The sequence below is a fragment of the Typopeltis vanoorti genome, chromosome 10, assembly GCF_054136105.1.
Source record: "Typopeltis vanoorti isolate ZY-2024b chromosome 10, IOZ_Tvanoo_1.0, whole genome shotgun sequence".
Classification (NCBI taxonomy): domain Eukaryota; kingdom Metazoa; phylum Arthropoda; class Arachnida; order Uropygi; family Thelyphonidae; genus Typopeltis; species Typopeltis vanoorti.
In genome coordinates, this window is record NC_143558.1 from 28,540,298 (window position 1) to 28,559,905 (window position 19,608).

Here is a 19,608-nt window from a genome sequence, read left to right on the forward strand (position 1 = left end):
GCACTGGTTACGAAAGTGCACGTGTTAACCTGTATTTTGGCAATTCATCTGGGTGGAAAGAAAGCCCCACTTCTAATCATCACTAAGGGCAAGAAAGATAAGATTGAGCATGTTTCAGGCATTTATGTTCTTGAAACCGAAAAAAACTGGTGCACACAAGCAGTTATAAGGAAGTGGGTCGATTTAATATTGCCACTTGTTTTGCGAGGTGGCCAAAGAGGTCTGCTAGTCTGGGATTCAGCCAGCACTCACCGTGCTAAAGACATGAAGAACTTCCTTGCAGAGAGAAGAATAGATCAAATAATGATTCCTGCAGGAATGACTGCCTATCTCCAGACTCTTGATATTGCAATAAACAAGCCATTCAAGGACCATTTGTGCATGGAAATCAGACTACATTGAAAATAGAATGGAGAAAAATCAGCGTAGAAACTTTGTGAAGCCTAGTCTGCGAGAGGTCGTGACTTGGGAGAAGAATTCATGCGATAAAATCACTGACAGCTGTGTTACCAATGCACTACGGGCAGGCTACATGGACAAGAAGTGCTCATTTAAGGAGAGCTCTATTGCTGGACATGAGAGATTGGGGCCAATGGTTCTACAAGAAATGGAGTCGCAAGAAATTCAGGTTGGAATTCGGGGTTTAGAGAGTTATGACAATGTTCCAGAAGAATATGACATGACTATATTTGAATAAATGTAGATTGTTGTACATGAAAAAATAAGACATCCCCAGAAAATAAGCCCTAATGCTTATTTTCAGGGGATGTCTTATTCCAAATCCCTAATTTGGAGCAAAAATTAATATAAGACCTGGTCTTATTTTCAGCGAAATACAGTATCTCTAATCCAGAGTATTTTGGTAATAAAGAGTGATGCCTTTTGACTACATGTATATGGAAATATGACCTCTGCATTATTTTAACCGTGGTATCAACTCTGGGTCTGCTCCCACTGATGAGACCTCAATAAAGGTCAAAACTGGTCTGGGTAGTGGCCCTTCCCATAATGCATAGTATTATACATGTCCATAAGGATATGTGCTTTGCATTATGGGATACTAAGGCAATTGATGTGAAGTCATTAGCTTTTATATACGAGTATCCCAGTCATGAAGTTACTTCACATGCAAACTTTGTTTGCTTACACCTGGATCAAGGATGAAACCAAGAATATAATTTCTTGGCATCTTTAATTTATAGTATAACGAAGTGAAAAAACTTTTAAAGTGATAACTGAGATGGATAGAGAAAATAGTTTCACAATGATGCTGCTGGTCTTTTGCACAGATATTTGGTAGGTTGCTGCATGGAACTCTGTTACATAAATTGGAGCAGATGAGACTGGATATGAAGCTGTTGACATGGATAATGATCAGAATCAAAGTGTAGTTTATGGAATTGTAGAATCCAGGAGAAGGCAAGCCAGTGAAGCTTCTATTTACTTTGTACATAAATGATATAAGAAATGATATTGAGGGGTAATAGCCAGTTGTTTGCTTGTAAAGTAAATTGGGTAGGGCAATAGTTAATTAAAATTAGAGATTCCACAAGATGATTTTAATAGACAGATAGTGTGGACAAAGAATAATGGTGGTCACATTAATGTGTAAGATAATGTTCCTTACACTTTGGGTCGAAAATACAGTGGTATCTTGCTAATCCGAATAATAAAAACTGTGCTCATTCGGATTAACGGAAAGTTTGGATTAGCGAAATTCCCCCCCGAGAGGCAACAGTAACTAGCATTTAAGACAAAAATAATCAGATTCTAATGGTACATCAATTTCATTCTGTAAATAAATGAATTAACTGATAGAAAAAAAATGCTTCTGTACTGTAACTTAAAACTTAAAAAATAATACAGTACACAAGTTTATTTTAGTAAAAAATTTAGTTTGTATGTGTACCTGTATTGTTGTGGATTCTGATTTAATAAAATTGCATAGTTCAGTACAGGATTCCACATGGAATTCTAATCAGTAAATTGCAGCATATGGGAATGGACATAGGGTTGGTGAGATGGATAGGAGGGTGGTTGACGGAGAGATATCAGAGAGTGGTTTACTCGGGAGTAGAGTCCACAAGACGGCCTGTGACTAGTGGTGTGCCACAAGGATCTGTTCTTGGACCACTGCTGTTTAATTTGTTCATAAATGATATAGGAAATGATCTGAGAGGAACAGTTCATTTGTTTGCGGATGATGCGAAGTTGGGTAGGGCAATAGTCAATGCAGATGACGTCAAAATTTTGCAGGATGATTTGGATAGATTGGAGGTCTGGGCTAAGGAGAATGAATGTCAGTTTAATGTGGCAAAATGTAAGGTTATGCATTTTGGGGTGAAAAGATTGGCGGCAGTTTACTGCATTGGTGGAACCGTGCTCCAGGAAATTGATGAGGCACGAGATTTAGGAGTGTTGGTAGATAAGGAATTGAAATTTAGGGGACACATTGCAAAAGTGACCAAAACAGCTCATCAAATCACTTGGTTGCTGAAGAATACGATGACAAGCAGAGACAAGCAGGTTATTGTTCCTCTGTATCGAGCCTTGATAAGACCCCATCTAGACTACTGTGCTCAGATTTGGTCACCTAGGTTTCTTCTTGATGGGGAGGAGGTGGAGAGGATCCAGAGGCGAGTGACCAAGATGATAGCAGGTCTGTGGAATGAACCGTATGAGAACAGGTTGAGGATTTGTGGGTTGCAAAAATTGGTTGATAGGCGGAGGAGGGGAGATATGATTGAGACATTCAAATTACTGAAGGGTTTCTATAAAATTAATTCAGAAGATATTTTTGAGAACAGGGCTGGTTGTGGGAGGACTAGGGGACATCCATGGAAACTGGGCAAAAGTGTGGTTAGTAAAGGTGTTAGAGCTGGGTTCTTTACTTTTAGAGTAGTGAATGAGTGGAATGCGCTCCCTGAGTCTGTGGTGGATGCTGTGACAGTGAATGAGTTTAAGGCGAGGCATGATAGATACTGTATGAATGTCAAATAGTTGTGATGAATATGATTTGGGGCCTCCCTCGATGAGTCCAATGACTCCCTGGAGTTGCCCGTAATAATAGTAATAATAATAGTAATAACTTAATTTGTGTACAAAATATCTCTTTTATATTGTGTACAAAAAACGTTTCACAAAATAACACAAAAAAAAGTTTTTTTATTTCTTTGTAAAAAAAAGCCATTGATTTCCTTTTGCATCTTGGAAGCTAAACTTTTTTCGAAAGCAATAAAATTTTGTGGAATGGCATATCATTCTTCTTAGCCCATTCTATACACATATTAAAACTGTCACCTACATCTTCGTATTTTACTTTTTTTTCTTCGAGTTCTATATTGTCATCATCGTCTTTTAATTCATTCTGTAGTGTCATATTTAGAATTTTAGCGTCTGATAAAAATAAAACAATAAATGTAATTCAGACAACATTTCATTTAAATAACCAAAGATAAACTGAGCGTTATATATAACCAGGCTTTAGGCTAAGTCGTCGTTGTTGTTGAACGAACGTAAAGATACACAAACATTGTGCAATAGTGGTGACTAATCAGTTCATTAAAGACAGCGGTGATTAATGCCGACAATACAGTACGTACTGTACAGTATAAAAAAGCAAATGTGAACACACGATAAATCAAAATAGACCTACAGTATAACTGTACAATCGATAGTATGAAAAAAATATTGTACTGTAATAATAATAGTTAAAATAATAAATATTAAATAAAAATAATAGTACACAAAATAATAATATGTAATAAATAAAACTTTTTTTTCATTCAAACTGCAGTTCGGATTACTGGAGGGTTCGGATTAGTGAGATACCACTGTATCACAAACTGTGTACTACGTTGATGGAACTGAACTGCACTGCAGGAAATTGCTGAGACTAAATCTTTTTTGGGAGTGGCGGGGGGGGGGGGGGGCAACAGGAAGTTGAAGTTAGAGAGCAGTCACAAAAATGGGCAAAATGGCATATGATCACATTGTTGTTGAACAAATTATGAACATTATTATTAAGAAGGTATTATCTTATAAGGCTTTGTTACAACCACATCTGGAATACTGTATACAGATTTCATTGCCTAGGTTTCTCGGGGATGAGGAAGTAGTGAAAGGATCCAGAGGCAGATGACCAATATGGTGACAGGTCTGCAGACTGCTTCTGTTAAAGACAGATTAAAGGTTATTTGTGACATTTTTACATGACAAGAATTTTTTCCCTTCTCATTTTTACATGACAAGAATTTTTTCCCTTCTCATTTTTACATGACAAGAAGGGAGAAAATGGGATCACTCCCTTAAAATGTACATTTGTGGTTAGCAAAGGCATGAGGAGTAGAATTTTTGCTTTGAGAGTGTCAAATGAGTACAATGGGTTGTCACTGTCAGTCCTTAGTGCTCTGTGAGTGAGTTTAGAAAAAATATAATAGTCATTTTAGGAATAGATTGTTGTGTGGGCCTTCTGCAATGGGTTTTCAGACTCCACATAGAGAAGCCTGTGTAATAGTAATAATATAATGCGAACATTTGATGGTATAACAACCTCTTTTTATGTTGTTGTTGTTGCCATTTCACATCATCAACCAAGAATGCTTTAATCTGTTCTCTATTAGTTGAAGTCTGAATTATTATTATTATTATTTTTTTTTTTTTTTGCTTTTTGTGTTTGTAAGATGGCTTTAGTATAATCTTAGAAGAAAACTCACATAACTAACTATTTGGGACTATCTAGCTAAGTGTAAATTTGTCATGTCGTACCATCATTTTTTTATTTATTTTTTTATTTCATGTAGTTTCATGTAGTACTATCATATCCTGTACACCCCTTGAAGGTACATGGCAGGAATTTGATGATGATGATGATGAACTAAGTGTAAAAAGAAAACACTTCACAAAATTTTCAGTATGGTAGTTATTAATATTATAATTTAAATATTCATGTTTTTTGAAATAGGACACATTGATTTTCTTATTTATTTCTTTTTCTTTCCTTCTAGACTCATGATTTTGTTCCTTTAGGAAAGGCATTGGATGTGAAATCTGGAAAATCAGGAACAGGCTTAGATAAAAGGACATCACCAGTGTTTTTGCTTCTTCATGGTAGGTGTGTGTACATTTATACAGGATGATTCCACACTGCTGTCATAAACTTAAAGATGTATTCTATACTTCAAAACTAATGAAAAGGTCCCAATAAACATAGATTTGGAAACCTGAAATTTCTGAGATACAGCCCTTCATAGTGGAAGTACAAACATGGATAACCTTCAGTGCATATAGGAGGCAAGGAACAAGCATAAATTCCTTGGTAGCAAGCAAAAGAAACACTGTAGAATTTAATGTACCTCCCCAGCAGGTGTTTAATATTACTTCCATTGATAGCAACTCACCACCCTTTCTGCTTTGACATAAACAGCTATCTCTAATATGTGTTACCAAAATAAAATCACTGCCAGGCCATTCCATGTGGCCAACTACTTCTTGCCCACAGTGAAAGAATCTGTACAAACATGCATCAGAATGTCTTTGTTTTGCAAATAAAAGCACTCTTAGAAATTCTAGATATTAGGATAGACAATATTGCACAAATGGCATCAAATATATGTCTGCCATGGCCTACATATATATCACCTTGCAGCTTTTCTTTTTGCATGCTACCAAAACATTCTGCCCTCTTTCCTATTGCCTATAGCAGCTCTTTCAAGAATACTCTGATTCTGTGCCTGTCTATCCAGATGGTTCAAAATACAAGGCTCTAGTGTGATCTTCTGCTTCTTCCCAGACAGCATGATATCAGCTTAGATCCCACTAGAATGTAACAACATTACTGCTGAGCTGTATGCTATAGAACTTGTCTTAAACTATATATCTCATAAGATTGCAATGCTACCAGAGGCAATAAGAAGTCTAGAGCTGCAGAAACATCAGGATTCTCTCATATCCAGCATGTTCCTTTCTCAGTTATAGATGCTACACTTGGATGTGCACTTCTGTTGGTTTCCAAGCCACACTGGAATTAAGGGAAATGAAGCTGCAGATATTGTAGCTAAGTTAGCTGGTTTCTCAAGCTTCCACCATCTGCTTGTCCCATATACCAATTACTGGCAGATCATCAGACAAAACTTTTTTTCAGATGTATTCATCATGGAATAGAGAGACCAATAATACGCTCTATCTTATGAAACTTGAAATTAGATTGTGGTAGTCTAGTCTTTAACACTACTGTAAAGAGGAAGATTTTCTTGCTCAGATCATAATCATCTTACACACTCCTTCCTATTGAGGGATGATACATACCTGTGTGTGTGTGTGTGTGTTCTGTGGTACCAGACTAACCATCATTCATGTTATGTGATACCAGACTGCACTCATTTCATTAATGAGCACAGTCACTATTTTAACTATATTCATAATCTGTCTGAGTCCTATATGCTCAGTCAGATTTAAATTTTAATAGACCATTAATATTGTGTTATATATATATTATGTACATGTGGTGTATATATATTAGTTCATTTTATTAGGATATATATATTAGTTCATTTTAGATAGTGTATATAAGCTTTTAACACCTGGTTTTCTTATCTTTGTTTTTATGAAGTTTTGACACTTATTTCTATACACCTTTTTACATTTATCTTTTACATAGTCATTTTTATACCTCTTTATGCTGTTGTTTTATGTATTTATTATCTGGTGTACTGCTGTGACATGTATTGGTAGTGTGACCTCAGTTGTCCACGTGCAACTAAAACCAAATCAAGCCAGCCTTTGTGAGGTCTCACCATAGACAGCCTTGTATTATTATTATTATTATGACGTGAGGAGCTGAAGGATCTTCCTCAGCCATAGCCAAGTTAGCCGGTCTTGGGCTTGTACAGTAGGTTTTTTTCCCCAGTTTATCCTGTGGTTTTTCATCCGGCAAAGCAGGCAAACTGGCCTTGAGAACTCAACAGTACGAACATAGGATACACCAAAGAGTAGGGCCGACCACCTTATAATGTGAACGGTTTGAGGTCCGATGATTAATAAACCCTCGACACCTCAGGGTAAAAGAGGGTAAAAGGAAGATGAGATGATGATTTTATTATCTGAGACCTCCAGGGAGTCAAGGACACATCGAGGGAGGCTGTAAATTTCCCAACCCCAGCTATCATACCTTTCCTTAAATTCATAGATGCACTCACTACCCCTAAGGGCAAATTATTCCACTTACTCACTCACTCACTGCTCTTTGGGAGAAAAACCTAGCTTTTACCCCTTTCTTGACTAAGAACAACCTTAACTTTCATGGATGCCCCTGTGTTCTCTCTACCTTCCATATAACAAAAAATTTCATCATTTGAAATGCTATAACACCCATTCAAAAGTTTATAGACCTCTATCATATCACCCCTCTTTCTCCTGTTAACCAGAGTCTTCAGTCTACATACTTGCAGTCTGTCCACATAATCTAAATCCCCTAATCCAGATATAATCTTTGTAACTCTTCTTTGTACCCTTTCCACAGCTTCTTTATCCCCTTGGAACCCACGAGACCAAATCTGCACACAGTAATCCAGATGTGGTCTTATCAAAGCCTTATGAAGAGGCAAAATGACTTCCTTATCCTTACATGTCAAGGTTCGCTTCAACATAGCAATTATCCTCTGAGTTGTATTTGCAACTTTTGCTATGTGACCTATGAACTCGAAATTCTTATCTACCAATACACCAAGATCCCATGCCTCTTTAGTTTCTTGTAGTATAATATGCTACAAGAAACTAAGCAGCATATTATATTACCCTGCTAATATAATATGCTGCTGGAACTCTAATCATGCCAAAGTGCATAAGTTTACACTTACTAACATTAAACTGATAGCCATTTTCGTTTGCCTAGATTTCCAGTCTATTCAAATCATTTTGTAATTGCTGAATATCAGTAGCATCCCTGATTGCCTTGCCTATCTTCGCATCATCAGCAAACAATTGCAAATCTGATGATAGACCCTGCTTGATGTCATTAATGTATAGATTGAACAATAATGGCCCAAGGTCTGAACCATGAGGTACACGACTAGTTACCTTTAATCTGGCAGATTCACACCTACTGTATACCACTTTTTGATATCTGTCTGTCAACCATTCCCTGATCCAAGTTAATTTTCCATTTTCCAATATGGTTATATTCCATCCCATTTTCTCCAGTTTACGTATTCATTCCCTTTATCCAACTCACCTGTAACATTGTTATAAAATATGAGCAAATTGCTAAAACATGGCCTTGCTTTAGTAAACCCATGCTGTTCCCTGCAGAGTATAGAATGCTTGTCTACCCATTTCTGTATGTGAGTTCTAACCAACTTCTCTAAAATCTTCACTACCACACCAGAGATACTAATAGGTCGGTAGTTAGACGCATCAGTTTTTGCACCACCCTTGTGCAATGGAACTATATTACATTCCTTCCATTCCAGTGGTATCATTCCTGAGCTGAGACTCAAGTTATACAAATGTGTGAAAGGCCTAGACAATTCCACTGAACATTCCTTTAGCAAACAGGCTGATATTCAATCTGTCCCTATTGACAAATTCTTATCCAGGTTATGCAATTCAACCTCATTTTCATGAACCTCTAACTCTTCATCCAACGTAGCAGTAGTATCAACCAGGTGTATGTGCACCATGCTACATACACCTGGTTGATATATCTTAGCAAAGTGAGCACTCATTAACTGAATAATATCCTTAGCTTCCGACACTTGTGTACCATCTGCATTCAATAAAGTTATTCTTCCACATTCATTCTTTCTTTTGCTTGCGACATAACGACTAAATTCTTTTGGATTGCCTTTAGCTTGCATAGATAATTTCTTTTCATACTCCGTTTTAGCTTTTCTCACAATACTTGTTATTTTTCTGGCCTGAGCTTTATATATTTCATAACTCCTCTCACTCTTATTCTCACGATATTTTTTCCACATCATCTTCTTCTTGTGGATCTCTAGCTTAATAAGGCTGCACATCCGTTTCACTCCCAACCTATTTATTCATTGAACACTAAAGATACTCTTAGATACTGCCTCATTCAAGCACTTTTTCAAAGATTCCCATGCATTGCTGACATTTTTTCCATTCAGTAACTGATACCATGGGACCAAACATAGTATTCTTCTAAGTTAATCATAATTTCCAGGTTTGTAGTTGAAATAAGTCCGATTAAAACATGTAGTGTGTTTTAATTGGAGCTTCAATACAAGGAGATACTTTCCGAGAAAGAACAGCATGATCACTGTCACCAGTTGGTGGTAAAATAGCCATATTCTTGACAGAGATCCCTTCTGATGCTATGAGCAAATCCAACACTCTTTGACCTTGAGCTCCTTCTTTCACATGCTGCTTGAGAAAGTTGTCTCACAACAATTCAATAAATTCCTATTCTTACTTATCATGCGATTTCTCTTCTATGCAATCAATGTTTGGAAAATTAAAGTCACCCATAATGATCATTTGCTTGGTACCCATAAGGCTAAATTGGCGATGCATTTCTTCGTCCCCTACAACTGAGATGTCAGGTCTGTAGCAACACCCCACCATATATTTCATTCTGTTAACCTCCACTTCATGCCAGATAGACTCAAACTCATCGCTACATGGGACATTGTTACCATCATTGTTTTCTTGTATTTCTATCCTAACTGGGCTTAAGTCATCTGATATCATTAGTAGCACTCCCCCCCCTCTCTATCTCTTCTGTCGTTCCTAAAAATAGTATATATGTTACACTCGATCTCACTTACCATATCTGATTCTGATAGCCAGGTTTCACTAATGCCAACAATCTTAGGCCACATTGTATTTAATAAAGCAACAAACTCAACCCTTTTGTTATGGTCCTAGCATTTGTGTATAGACATAATAAATTACGACCTAACCTATTCTTATAATTAGATATCCAGTCTATTTGGTCTTGTTCTAGAATTTTCTCTTTTCCCTCCCCAGACGTACTTAAAAGGTCCGAACCCAAAGTATATTTTTCCACTCCTTCGTCACATACATAACCATGTTCAAAGGCATTCATATCTTTATCGTTTGTATACTATAGCTGAACTTTCACACACATTTTTCCCATTCCTCCCTCGATGATCTAGTTTCCCTGACTCTCTGCATTGTGTCTCATACCAAGAAGTAATTTCTCCAGGTTTCTGATGCCAAATTAATTCAAGTGCAGGCCATCATTCTTATACAAATCTTTTCTGCCATCAAACACACCCCACACATCTAAAAACTCACATCCATATCTTCTACATAGCCTGCTTGTGAAATCATTTGCTACCATCACCCTCCTTCTTAACTCAGTACTGTCATATCTAGGTAGTAATCCTACAATTTTTACTCTTTCACATTTCTTTCTCTCTTCTTCCAACAGATCTTTCACATCTTCTCTCATAGTATGTTTGTCACCACTTAAATTATTAGTACCTACCAGCATCTTCAAAAGTTCCTGGTTGGTGTCTGATGACAGTGTATGCATGTTGAACACTTTCCTGTAGTTCAACAGCATTCCCTACAGGAGTAGAGTACACCAGGGTTCCTCAAATACAATATAAATTCACAGAAGTTACCGACGGTTGACTGAAGAGGCCGTGTAATTGGTCTGTCTTGACCAATTCATCTTTCAAGTAACCCTTTGATCAAGATACTTCTGGCCTCATGACTGAAATGTTGCAGAGCCCAATTATGCACGAACAAGGGAACTATACTAAGGGAACATCATCAAGTACATCATGAAAGATGTTTTCTACTAGGTTTTGCAAGCGGTCATGGTACAAAAGTGCCTTAAGCTTATTTGACAAAACTCATGGGCCCTGTTAATCAATCTCCAAAGATACCTGCCCATACTTTGATGGAGAAGTCGCCATCAAAGCATGGACAGGTATTCCTGCTGGAGAATAATTGACTGAATAACTGCATGTGGATTTTGATTGGCCCACATATTTGTTATGATAATTGAAGAATACCATCTTCAATAAACGTTGCCTCATCTGTAAAAGCAGATAAAAGAGAAATTGTTGGTTCCACATGCTATTGTAGAAGCCATTGACAAAATACCAATTAATGATGATGATTGTCGGGTATAAGTGCTTGAACCCACTGGAAACAGTATGGACAAAGCTGATTTTCATACAGGATTCTCCATGCTGCTGCTGCTGCTTGGGAGACATTCTTTGCCACTGTAATTCTCCATGTCTCACTAAATATGGTTTGTTTCAGAAAGACTGAAAAAAATACCAACTGCTTTGTGTACAATGAAAACCTGTTAGTCTGAGTGTAACTCCAGGCATGTCTTGCATCTGATTTTAGTTGTCTGCAGTCACATGAATTTTGTATCTACCCGCTTCAGGCTGCAACCACATGAAACTACTTAAATGAGTCCATATAGAAGTTGGTAATGGATGTGAAACTGGTGAGCTCTTGTGTATCCACACTACCAGACATGTTCAAAAAGGATAGTGATATTATGACATTATATCTTGTAATTAAGAGAAAAATGTCTTTGTTTAGAACTTTGGTAAAGAGGACAGAATGTCAAAGACAACTAAAATGTCATTAGATTCAAATGTCGAGTATGGTGTTTTTAATTGTGTTGATTTGTTGAAGTATTGTATTGGGGGAAAGACTTGCCAGCTCACTGACCAAAAGTGGAATGTTTTGTGGACAATTTGGAAGCACAATTCTACATAAGCATGAACAGCAGGGATTCATTTCCTTTATTTCCATTGGCAGTTGAGTAAATTCTAGAAAGTCAGTGATTCTTTTCTGTACAATCATAATTACTGAATGACCACATAGGAATCTTTTCAGTTTTCATTGACTTAATGGTTGCTATTTCTTGTTTATTCAGGGGATTCTAGAATTTTTTCTTATGTTAGCAGTTTCTCACATAATTTTGTCTCCTGAAATGACAGGAATAGACCTTATATTTTATAATACTTTAAGTTATAACTGATATGAGATGGTTTGTTTTTATTTTAGTTGTGTGTTTTGCTGAGTTTTCCATGCGCATTCATTGATTTATGAGATTCTGAATTAAGAAAATCTTTTGAGCTAATCTTTTGTTATTCTGATTTGTTTTGAGCTTGAACTAGACCATCTAAACATCGAATTAAATTCTCTGATGGTTCAGGCACAAGATCTCTGCTAATCACACCATGCCTTGCGCATCAAAATCAAAATATCCTCATTGCTTTTTCTTTCAATCTGAATTCTTTTCACTGGTTCAAGGGTGCCGTCCTTTCCACTTCTGCAATGACAAAATATGTTTACAGAAATCTAGTTAAAAATTGAACACTCATGCTAACAGTCAGAATGATTGGTAAATCTATGGCTTGCACTAGGAAAGAACAGTAGTAAATCGTATTCTGTGTTTGAAAAGAAACAATAGGTTTCTACATACAGTTCATTGAAGTGAATCAAAGATTCACTTTGATGTCATTTATTTATGTTGAATATCATCATCATCATCATCATCAAATTCCTGCCATGTACCCTCAAGGGGTGTACAGGATATGACAGTACTACATGAAAAAAAAAATTACATCATTACTAACTTCCTATCTACAATTTTCCTCCAAATCAGTCTGTTACTTGTCAAGACTCCAACATTATCAGATCTTATATTTCTATCGTCTAAGGCACTTTGTACCGTATCAATCCACCTATATCTTGGTCTTCCTCTGGGTCGTTTTCCTGCCAACATGGCAGAGAACACTTGTTTTGCTAATCTTTCCTCTCCCATTCTATTTAAGTGACCATACCATCTGAGATTAGCTCTGCTAACGCATTCCTGAATGCTGACAATGTCAAGTTCTTTCCTAATATCCTCATTTTTAATATGATATTGCCATTGATGCCATCTGTTCACACCTCTAATCTTTCTCAGGACTCTCATATCTGCGGTCTCTAGTCTTTGGTCAAGTGTTTTACTTCTGACCCAGCTCTCAGATCCATAAGTTAAAATTGGTTTGAACACAGTCTTGTATACAGCTAATTTAGTGTTCCGACTAATTTCTTTCTTATTCCATATGAATTTATTCAATTGACTTCCCACGATACCAGCTTTGCTGATTCTGTTGTCTATTTCTATATTTAGTTTACCATCTTCAGTAAAAATTGTGCCTAAGTAGCTGAAATGTTTTACTTGTTCCACAGGTTCTCCATTCACAACACAGTTGACATTTTCAATGATTCTGCCTATTTTCATTGTCTTTGTCTTTTTATTGCTGACCTTCATACCATATCTATTACAACAGCTATTCAATTTAGTCAGAGAATCTTGCAGACTTGTAGCGGATTTATTTAGAAGTATAACATCATCCGCATAAAGCAAAGAGCTGACATTAACATCTCCAATTTTGATATCATGTTTAATACCACTTTCCTTCATAATGTGATCCATATAGATAATGAATAACAGAGGGGATAATGTACATCCTTGTCTCACACCAGATTTAACATTAAACCATCTTCCTGTACTTCCTTCAATTCTAACTGCTGACTCACAACTCAAATAAAGACTAAGTATTGCTTGATATAATGCCCCATTGACACCATATAACTGCAGCGTATTGAATAGCTTCTCTCTTGGCACCTTGTCATATGCCTTTTCCAAATCGACAAAACTTAAATACAGATCTTTGTTATATTCCCATGCTTTCTCGACTATTTGTCGTAAAGTGAAGATCTGATCCTGACAGCCTCTATTTGGCCTGAATCCAGCTTGTTCTTCACCAAGCTTTTCTTCCACAATTCTTCTCAACCGTTTCTCAAGTATACTTACATAGATCTTGCCAGGAACACTCAGTAGGGAAATACCTCTGTAATTCTGACATTCAGTTTTATTTCCCTTTTTATATATGGGTACTATGAGAGCTCTACTCCAATCATCGGGAATTCGTCCCTCTGTCCAGGCTTTCTGAACTATGCAGTGCAGCCACTGTAAGACTCTTATACCACCATACTTCAGCATTTCTGGTCGAATATCATCTACTCCTGCTGCCTTTCCACATTTCAAGCCTTTGATGGCTTTTTCTACTTCAAGTATGGATATGTATTCCTGACTGCATGCCTGGTCAGTGTTTTTTATCACTGTGCTGTCATCACTGCTTGTTTCATTTAGCAGTTTTTCAAAGTAATTACTCCATACTTCAAGGATATCTTTTTCTCCTGTTTTCATTTCACCTTTATCATCTCTAATTCCTTTTACAGCATTCTTTCCTCCATTCCTTAGCTTCTTCAACAACCTCCAGAATATTTGGCCACCTTCTTGATATTTATTTTCTATATTCTTGCCAAAGTCCTCCCATGACTTTTGTTTAGCTAGTTTTACACACTGTTTAGCTTTCTTACAATTGTCTCTGTATTCTGTAAGAGTAAAAGCTGACTTATTTGCCAGGAACTTTTGATATGCTTTCTTCTTTTCCTTCACTGCCTCTTTAACTTCCTGTGTCCACCAGGGAGTTCTGATTTTTTTATCTTTGCACACAACCTCACCACATGCCTCTCTGGCAGAATCAATCAATGTTTCCTTCAGATTTTGCCAATGCCAATGTTGAATATATAATGCTCAATTATAAATTTTGGTTTTGTCTAGAAACTATCTTCCAGTGTTATGCACATACATTTCCTGCATAACACCATTTCTGCATTCATTTTAATTAATTAATTACATTTTTTATACCAGTAATGTTTAGGTTTTCCAAAAAGCACATGCGATTACCATCACCAGATTCTCGCAATGAGGATATTAAAGAACTTACAAAGTTAAAGGAAGAAACGTTATTTGAACTTGGAATGGAAAACGATAGACTGAATAATGACATTTTCAGGTGAACTTAACATTATTACTATGTTCAGTAATCAGTCATATTAAAGTCAAATAAATATAATTTTGATTAGTTGGCTTTGTTAACTAACTAACTTAGAATTTTTAGATTTATTAACAGTGACTTTTAGTGGCAATTATGGTAATAAAATGCTCTAGTTTATCTTTATCAAATTATCAAATTTTTTATAATCAAATTATCTTCATTTAGAGACATTCTGTTTATTGACAGCATTGATCCTGTCTTATCAATGCCTTACACATGCCTGCCTAATAGCATTTAGCACCCCCTTCTTCAGAACAGATTTATCACAGCATAGACTATTATGTGCTGAAAGCATTCCACTGGAATCCGACCCATGCAGAATATCACATCCCACAATTACCTCAGAGTGGACTGCTGCAAACAATTCATTTTACTTTATCCCATAGAGGCTTAATTGGGTTGAAATCCAGTGTCTTTGACTTAGGAAACAGTGAAGTAAAGTAAAGTCACATTTATATGCCTGAAACTAGTTCTTAATGAATTGTTTCCATAACACAGTTGTGAGGAAGATAGAACGGTTTCCTTCATTCAGAAAGACCAAAGTTTTTTCAATCCTGTTTAGACCAAAGGAATATTTATAAGGTATTTTCAGCTGAAATGAATTAGCTAGTCTCTGTATGGAAGTGGCACTGTTTTTTTCATTCTGCAAAACAGGAACACCGACCAGAGAGAAGATACAATGAAGGCATAAATATATTGGCCTCATAGCCTTTGTTGCTTTCACTTAATTCTGACCAATACTAATATCTGGATTTGTGCTTTGTGACATGGCACATTACCCTGTTAGAAGTAATCAGATGGATAAAATATGAGCATGTAAGGAAGAATCATTTTGACTATAATGTTTACAAGTAATTTGCAGCATGCATATGTTGCTCTGCTGCTATCAGAGATCTTTTATCATCATCATCATTTACTTCATGGATTTAGACCAGGAGTCCCCAACTCGCAGGTCCCAGAGCAATTTGATTTATTACTGAGAGACCAAGGGCCACTCAGAAAGTGTACCTTTTTCCCGAACCTTGAAGTAAATATTAATAAACTTTCTGATAATTTGCAGCCTCAAATATCACACTGAATGTATCTATATCTTCTGATAAATAAATTTATGAATTTCATAAGTTTAATTTTATCTTTTGACTAGGACAGATATTTTTGTTATTTTTTGTTGTGTATATCTGTACCATCATAATCTTTTAATGGATGTGATATATCCATTTTTCCTGAATTTTACTTTTTTACTACTAGTACATTTTTAAGTATTTTTTCCTACCTCCATCTCTGATGCTTAATTTGTCTAACTCACTCTAAAAAATATAGATTTTAGGTAAAATCTATAAGCTCTGCATCACTTCAACCTTGGCATTTATGGGTCTGGCTCCCACTGATGAGAAGACCTCAATAAAGATCGAAACCGGTCTGGGTAGTGGCCCTTGCCTTTAATGCATAGCATCATACATCTCCACAAGGGAATGTGCTTTGAATTAGGGGGAAATATTAAGAAAAGTGATCAGAACTTACTCCACCTTTACTACAAGTTGCCTCAGACTTGAACTACATTCAGGCGCAAACTTGACTTATTTGTCTGTTTGCTTCACTTGGGAAAAAAGGATTAAAACCTAGTTTATAAAATTGCTTGGTATCTTTAACATAGTAAACAGTCATCCCCCGACTTATGTAAATTTGCAGTTATGTAATAAATCTCGAAAATTACAACTACTAGTGCATATGAACGTGTTTGCGTCTTTGACATCCATTGCAGTATGCAACGACATAATGTTAACTAGACTCGGCATTCACAGCAAATGTAATGAATAGTAACAGGCAGTGACAGGTTACTGGTAAATGCTGAGAGCAGTAGAGGACAAGTGTGCAAAAGCCGTAACATTCAAACTGAAACCTACCAATTAGAAATAAGAACTCCGTAAACAATTCCTGCTTTTCCTGACCTGTCAGTAGTCCATGCCTTGCATGGTTAGTTTAGTCACTTGTTTATCACCGTTAGTGTTCATTGTTTATTTATCCTTAAAATGGATTCGAAACGCAAAACCGAATGCGCTGGTAATAAATCTAAAAAACAAAGGTCTGCAGTTACTTTAGAAGAAAAGTTGGAAATAATTCATATGTATGAAGACGGGAAAATTATATCAACAATAGCTCGGGTAATAAATCGACCTATTTCGACAGTGAATACGATAGTGAAGGATAAAGTTTGCATTGTTGAAAGCATGAAAGGTGCAGTAACGTTGAAGGGCACAATCATTACCAAGAAGAAGCTGAGCCTGATTTCAGAGATGGAGAAATTGTTGTCTCACTGGATCGAGGATCTGACACAGAAGCGGATACTGTTGAGTTTTCTGATTATCCAGGAGAAGGCTAGGTCTTTACATAAAGATTTACAAGAGAAGGCTGGCATCACGGACACGGAGAGTGCATTTGAAGCTAGTGCTGGATGGTTCGAACGATTCAAGAAGCATACAAATCTACACAGCATCAAAGTCACGAGTGAGGCAGCAAGTAAATTTCCTGAACTTCTGGCAGAAATAATTGAGGAGGCAGAATATTTGCCTGAGCAAATATTTAATGTTGATGAAACGGCTCTGTTTTGGAAGAGGATGCCAACATGGACATTTATTGCAAAAGAGGAAAAATCTATGCCTGGATTCAAGTTCACAAAAGATCGGATCACTGTTATGATTGGCAGCAACACTTCAGGAGACTAGAAACTCAAACCGCTTATAGTGTACTATTCCCAGAGACCGCAGGCCTTTAAGAACATTGACCCGAGTAGGCTGCCCGTAATCTGGAAATCCAATACCAAGGCTTGGGTTACATGTGTGCTGTTCGCAGACTGATTCAATAACCACTTCATTCCCCAGGTGAAGGAATATTGTGCCAAGAAAGGAATTCTGTTTAAAGTGCTTCTCCTCCTGGACAATGCCCCCAGCCACCTAGAAGAGTTGGATGACTTTTATTCTGACATAAAAGTTGTTTTCCTGCCTCCTGGAACCACCACACTGTTGCAACCTATGGATCAAGGCGCTATTGCGACTTTCAAAGCCTACTATCTGCGGTGTATGTTTTTCCCAAGCATTACTCTACGTGATTTGTGAAAGAATTATAATATCCTTGACACTATCACAAACATCGGGGTGGCATGGGATGAAATCAAGCGGACAACAACGAACACTGTTTGGAAGAAACTCTGCCCAGAAATGGTGCAAAATCGTTTAAAGGAGGGAGAGCAGACAATGAATGATATGGTTATTGAGTTGACACAAGGATTATAGCAAGTGATGGAGATGTGTGTGCAACTGGCAGAGCAATTAGAGCTGGAAGTGGATAATGTTGACGTTAACAAGCTTCTTTTGAGTCACGATGAAGAGCTTACTAATGATGACCTTATTCAGTTGGAGGCATTCCGAAGAAAATACTATGCCGATTGAACCGCCAACTCTAGATGATAAGAAATTTACAAAGGGACTAGCCAAGGCTTTTAACCTGATAGGCGCTAGCAAAATTAGAATCAATGAATCCGAACACCGAGCAGTTCGAGAATGTTAGTCACCGTATCCATTCCGATATGTCTAGCTACAAGGTCATCTATGATGGAAAAGCGTGTGACCACACAATCTACTCTAGACATGTTTGTAAGATGCTGCTCACAACAACGTCAAGATGACAACTCAGACAACCCTGACTACGCTCAGCCTTCAACATCGAGAGAGGTAAAAGTTGCCAGAGAACAACATTTCGCTTCACAACCATCCACCTTCGGCGCCGACTCTCCCACTACAGAGCTAAATTGGCTGTCGCAAGACATTTTTTTATTTGAAAAGTGATATTTCAGTTTGCTTTTATATTCGTTTATATATTTTTCATACTTTTATAGTTTATATCCGAGTAAATACTGCTGCATGATGTTTCATTTATAAAATAATACTGTGTAAATAATATATATATCTGTATATATACATACATATAATAATAATAATTATTGCAGTTTCTTATGAAGTTACACTTAAGCAATTTCAAATTCTACTTATGTAACTTGGGAGATGACTGTACCCAAGTTAAAAAAACTTTCTATATCTCACTCTAAAAAAAAGGGCAACAGATTTTGTCTGCATCTTGCAAAGTCTTTCCATTAGTGAATGCAGCCCCTTGGAGGTATATATATATATATATCATGTTCTAAATTAGAAACAAATCTATTCTTGTAATTCTTTTTCTGACTTCTCTCTCTCGTGCACGCTCAGATATGGCCATTATTCTTTTGTATTCTGTTTCATCTGCTAATTTTTTACTGCTTAATCATTTGTAGTATTTTTTTTTCTTCTGATGATTTCTTTAATTTCATCATCCCATATTTTTAATTTTTTCTTTTTAATAATTTTTTTGTTTTCCTATACCTTTATTTACTGCTGTGCTTTAGTATTGTTTTTATGTTATACCATTCTGTTTCTACCTCTTCACTTTTTTCTGTTTTATCTAAGCACAATGGTTAATTTCTTTGCTCATATAATCACTATTTAATAATCTGGTTTCATAATGAGTTGTTTCATTTTTGCTTCTTCACTAAGGATGTCTTGTGCTAAGATAAACACTGTCCACACCATCAGTTTTTAGTACTGCTACATTATCATCGAATTCCTGCCATGTACCCTCAAGGGTTGTACAGGGGATA

General features: G+C 36.6%; 1 protein-coding gene across 1 annotated transcript in view; it reads left to right on the forward strand.

The window, feature by feature from the left end:
- Aos1 (SUMO1 activating enzyme subunit 1) overlaps window positions 1-19,608 on the forward strand; it is an 81,011-nt gene that overhangs the window by 50,953 nt on the left and 10,450 nt on the right. The window contains exons 6-7 of the mRNA XM_090399376.1: window positions 5,007-5,109; window positions 14,735-14,879. Of these exons, the coding sequence (XP_090255502.1) occupies window positions 5,007-5,109; window positions 14,735-14,879 (248 nt within the window). The remainder of the gene's footprint in view (window positions 1-5,006; window positions 5,110-14,734; window positions 14,880-19,608) is intronic.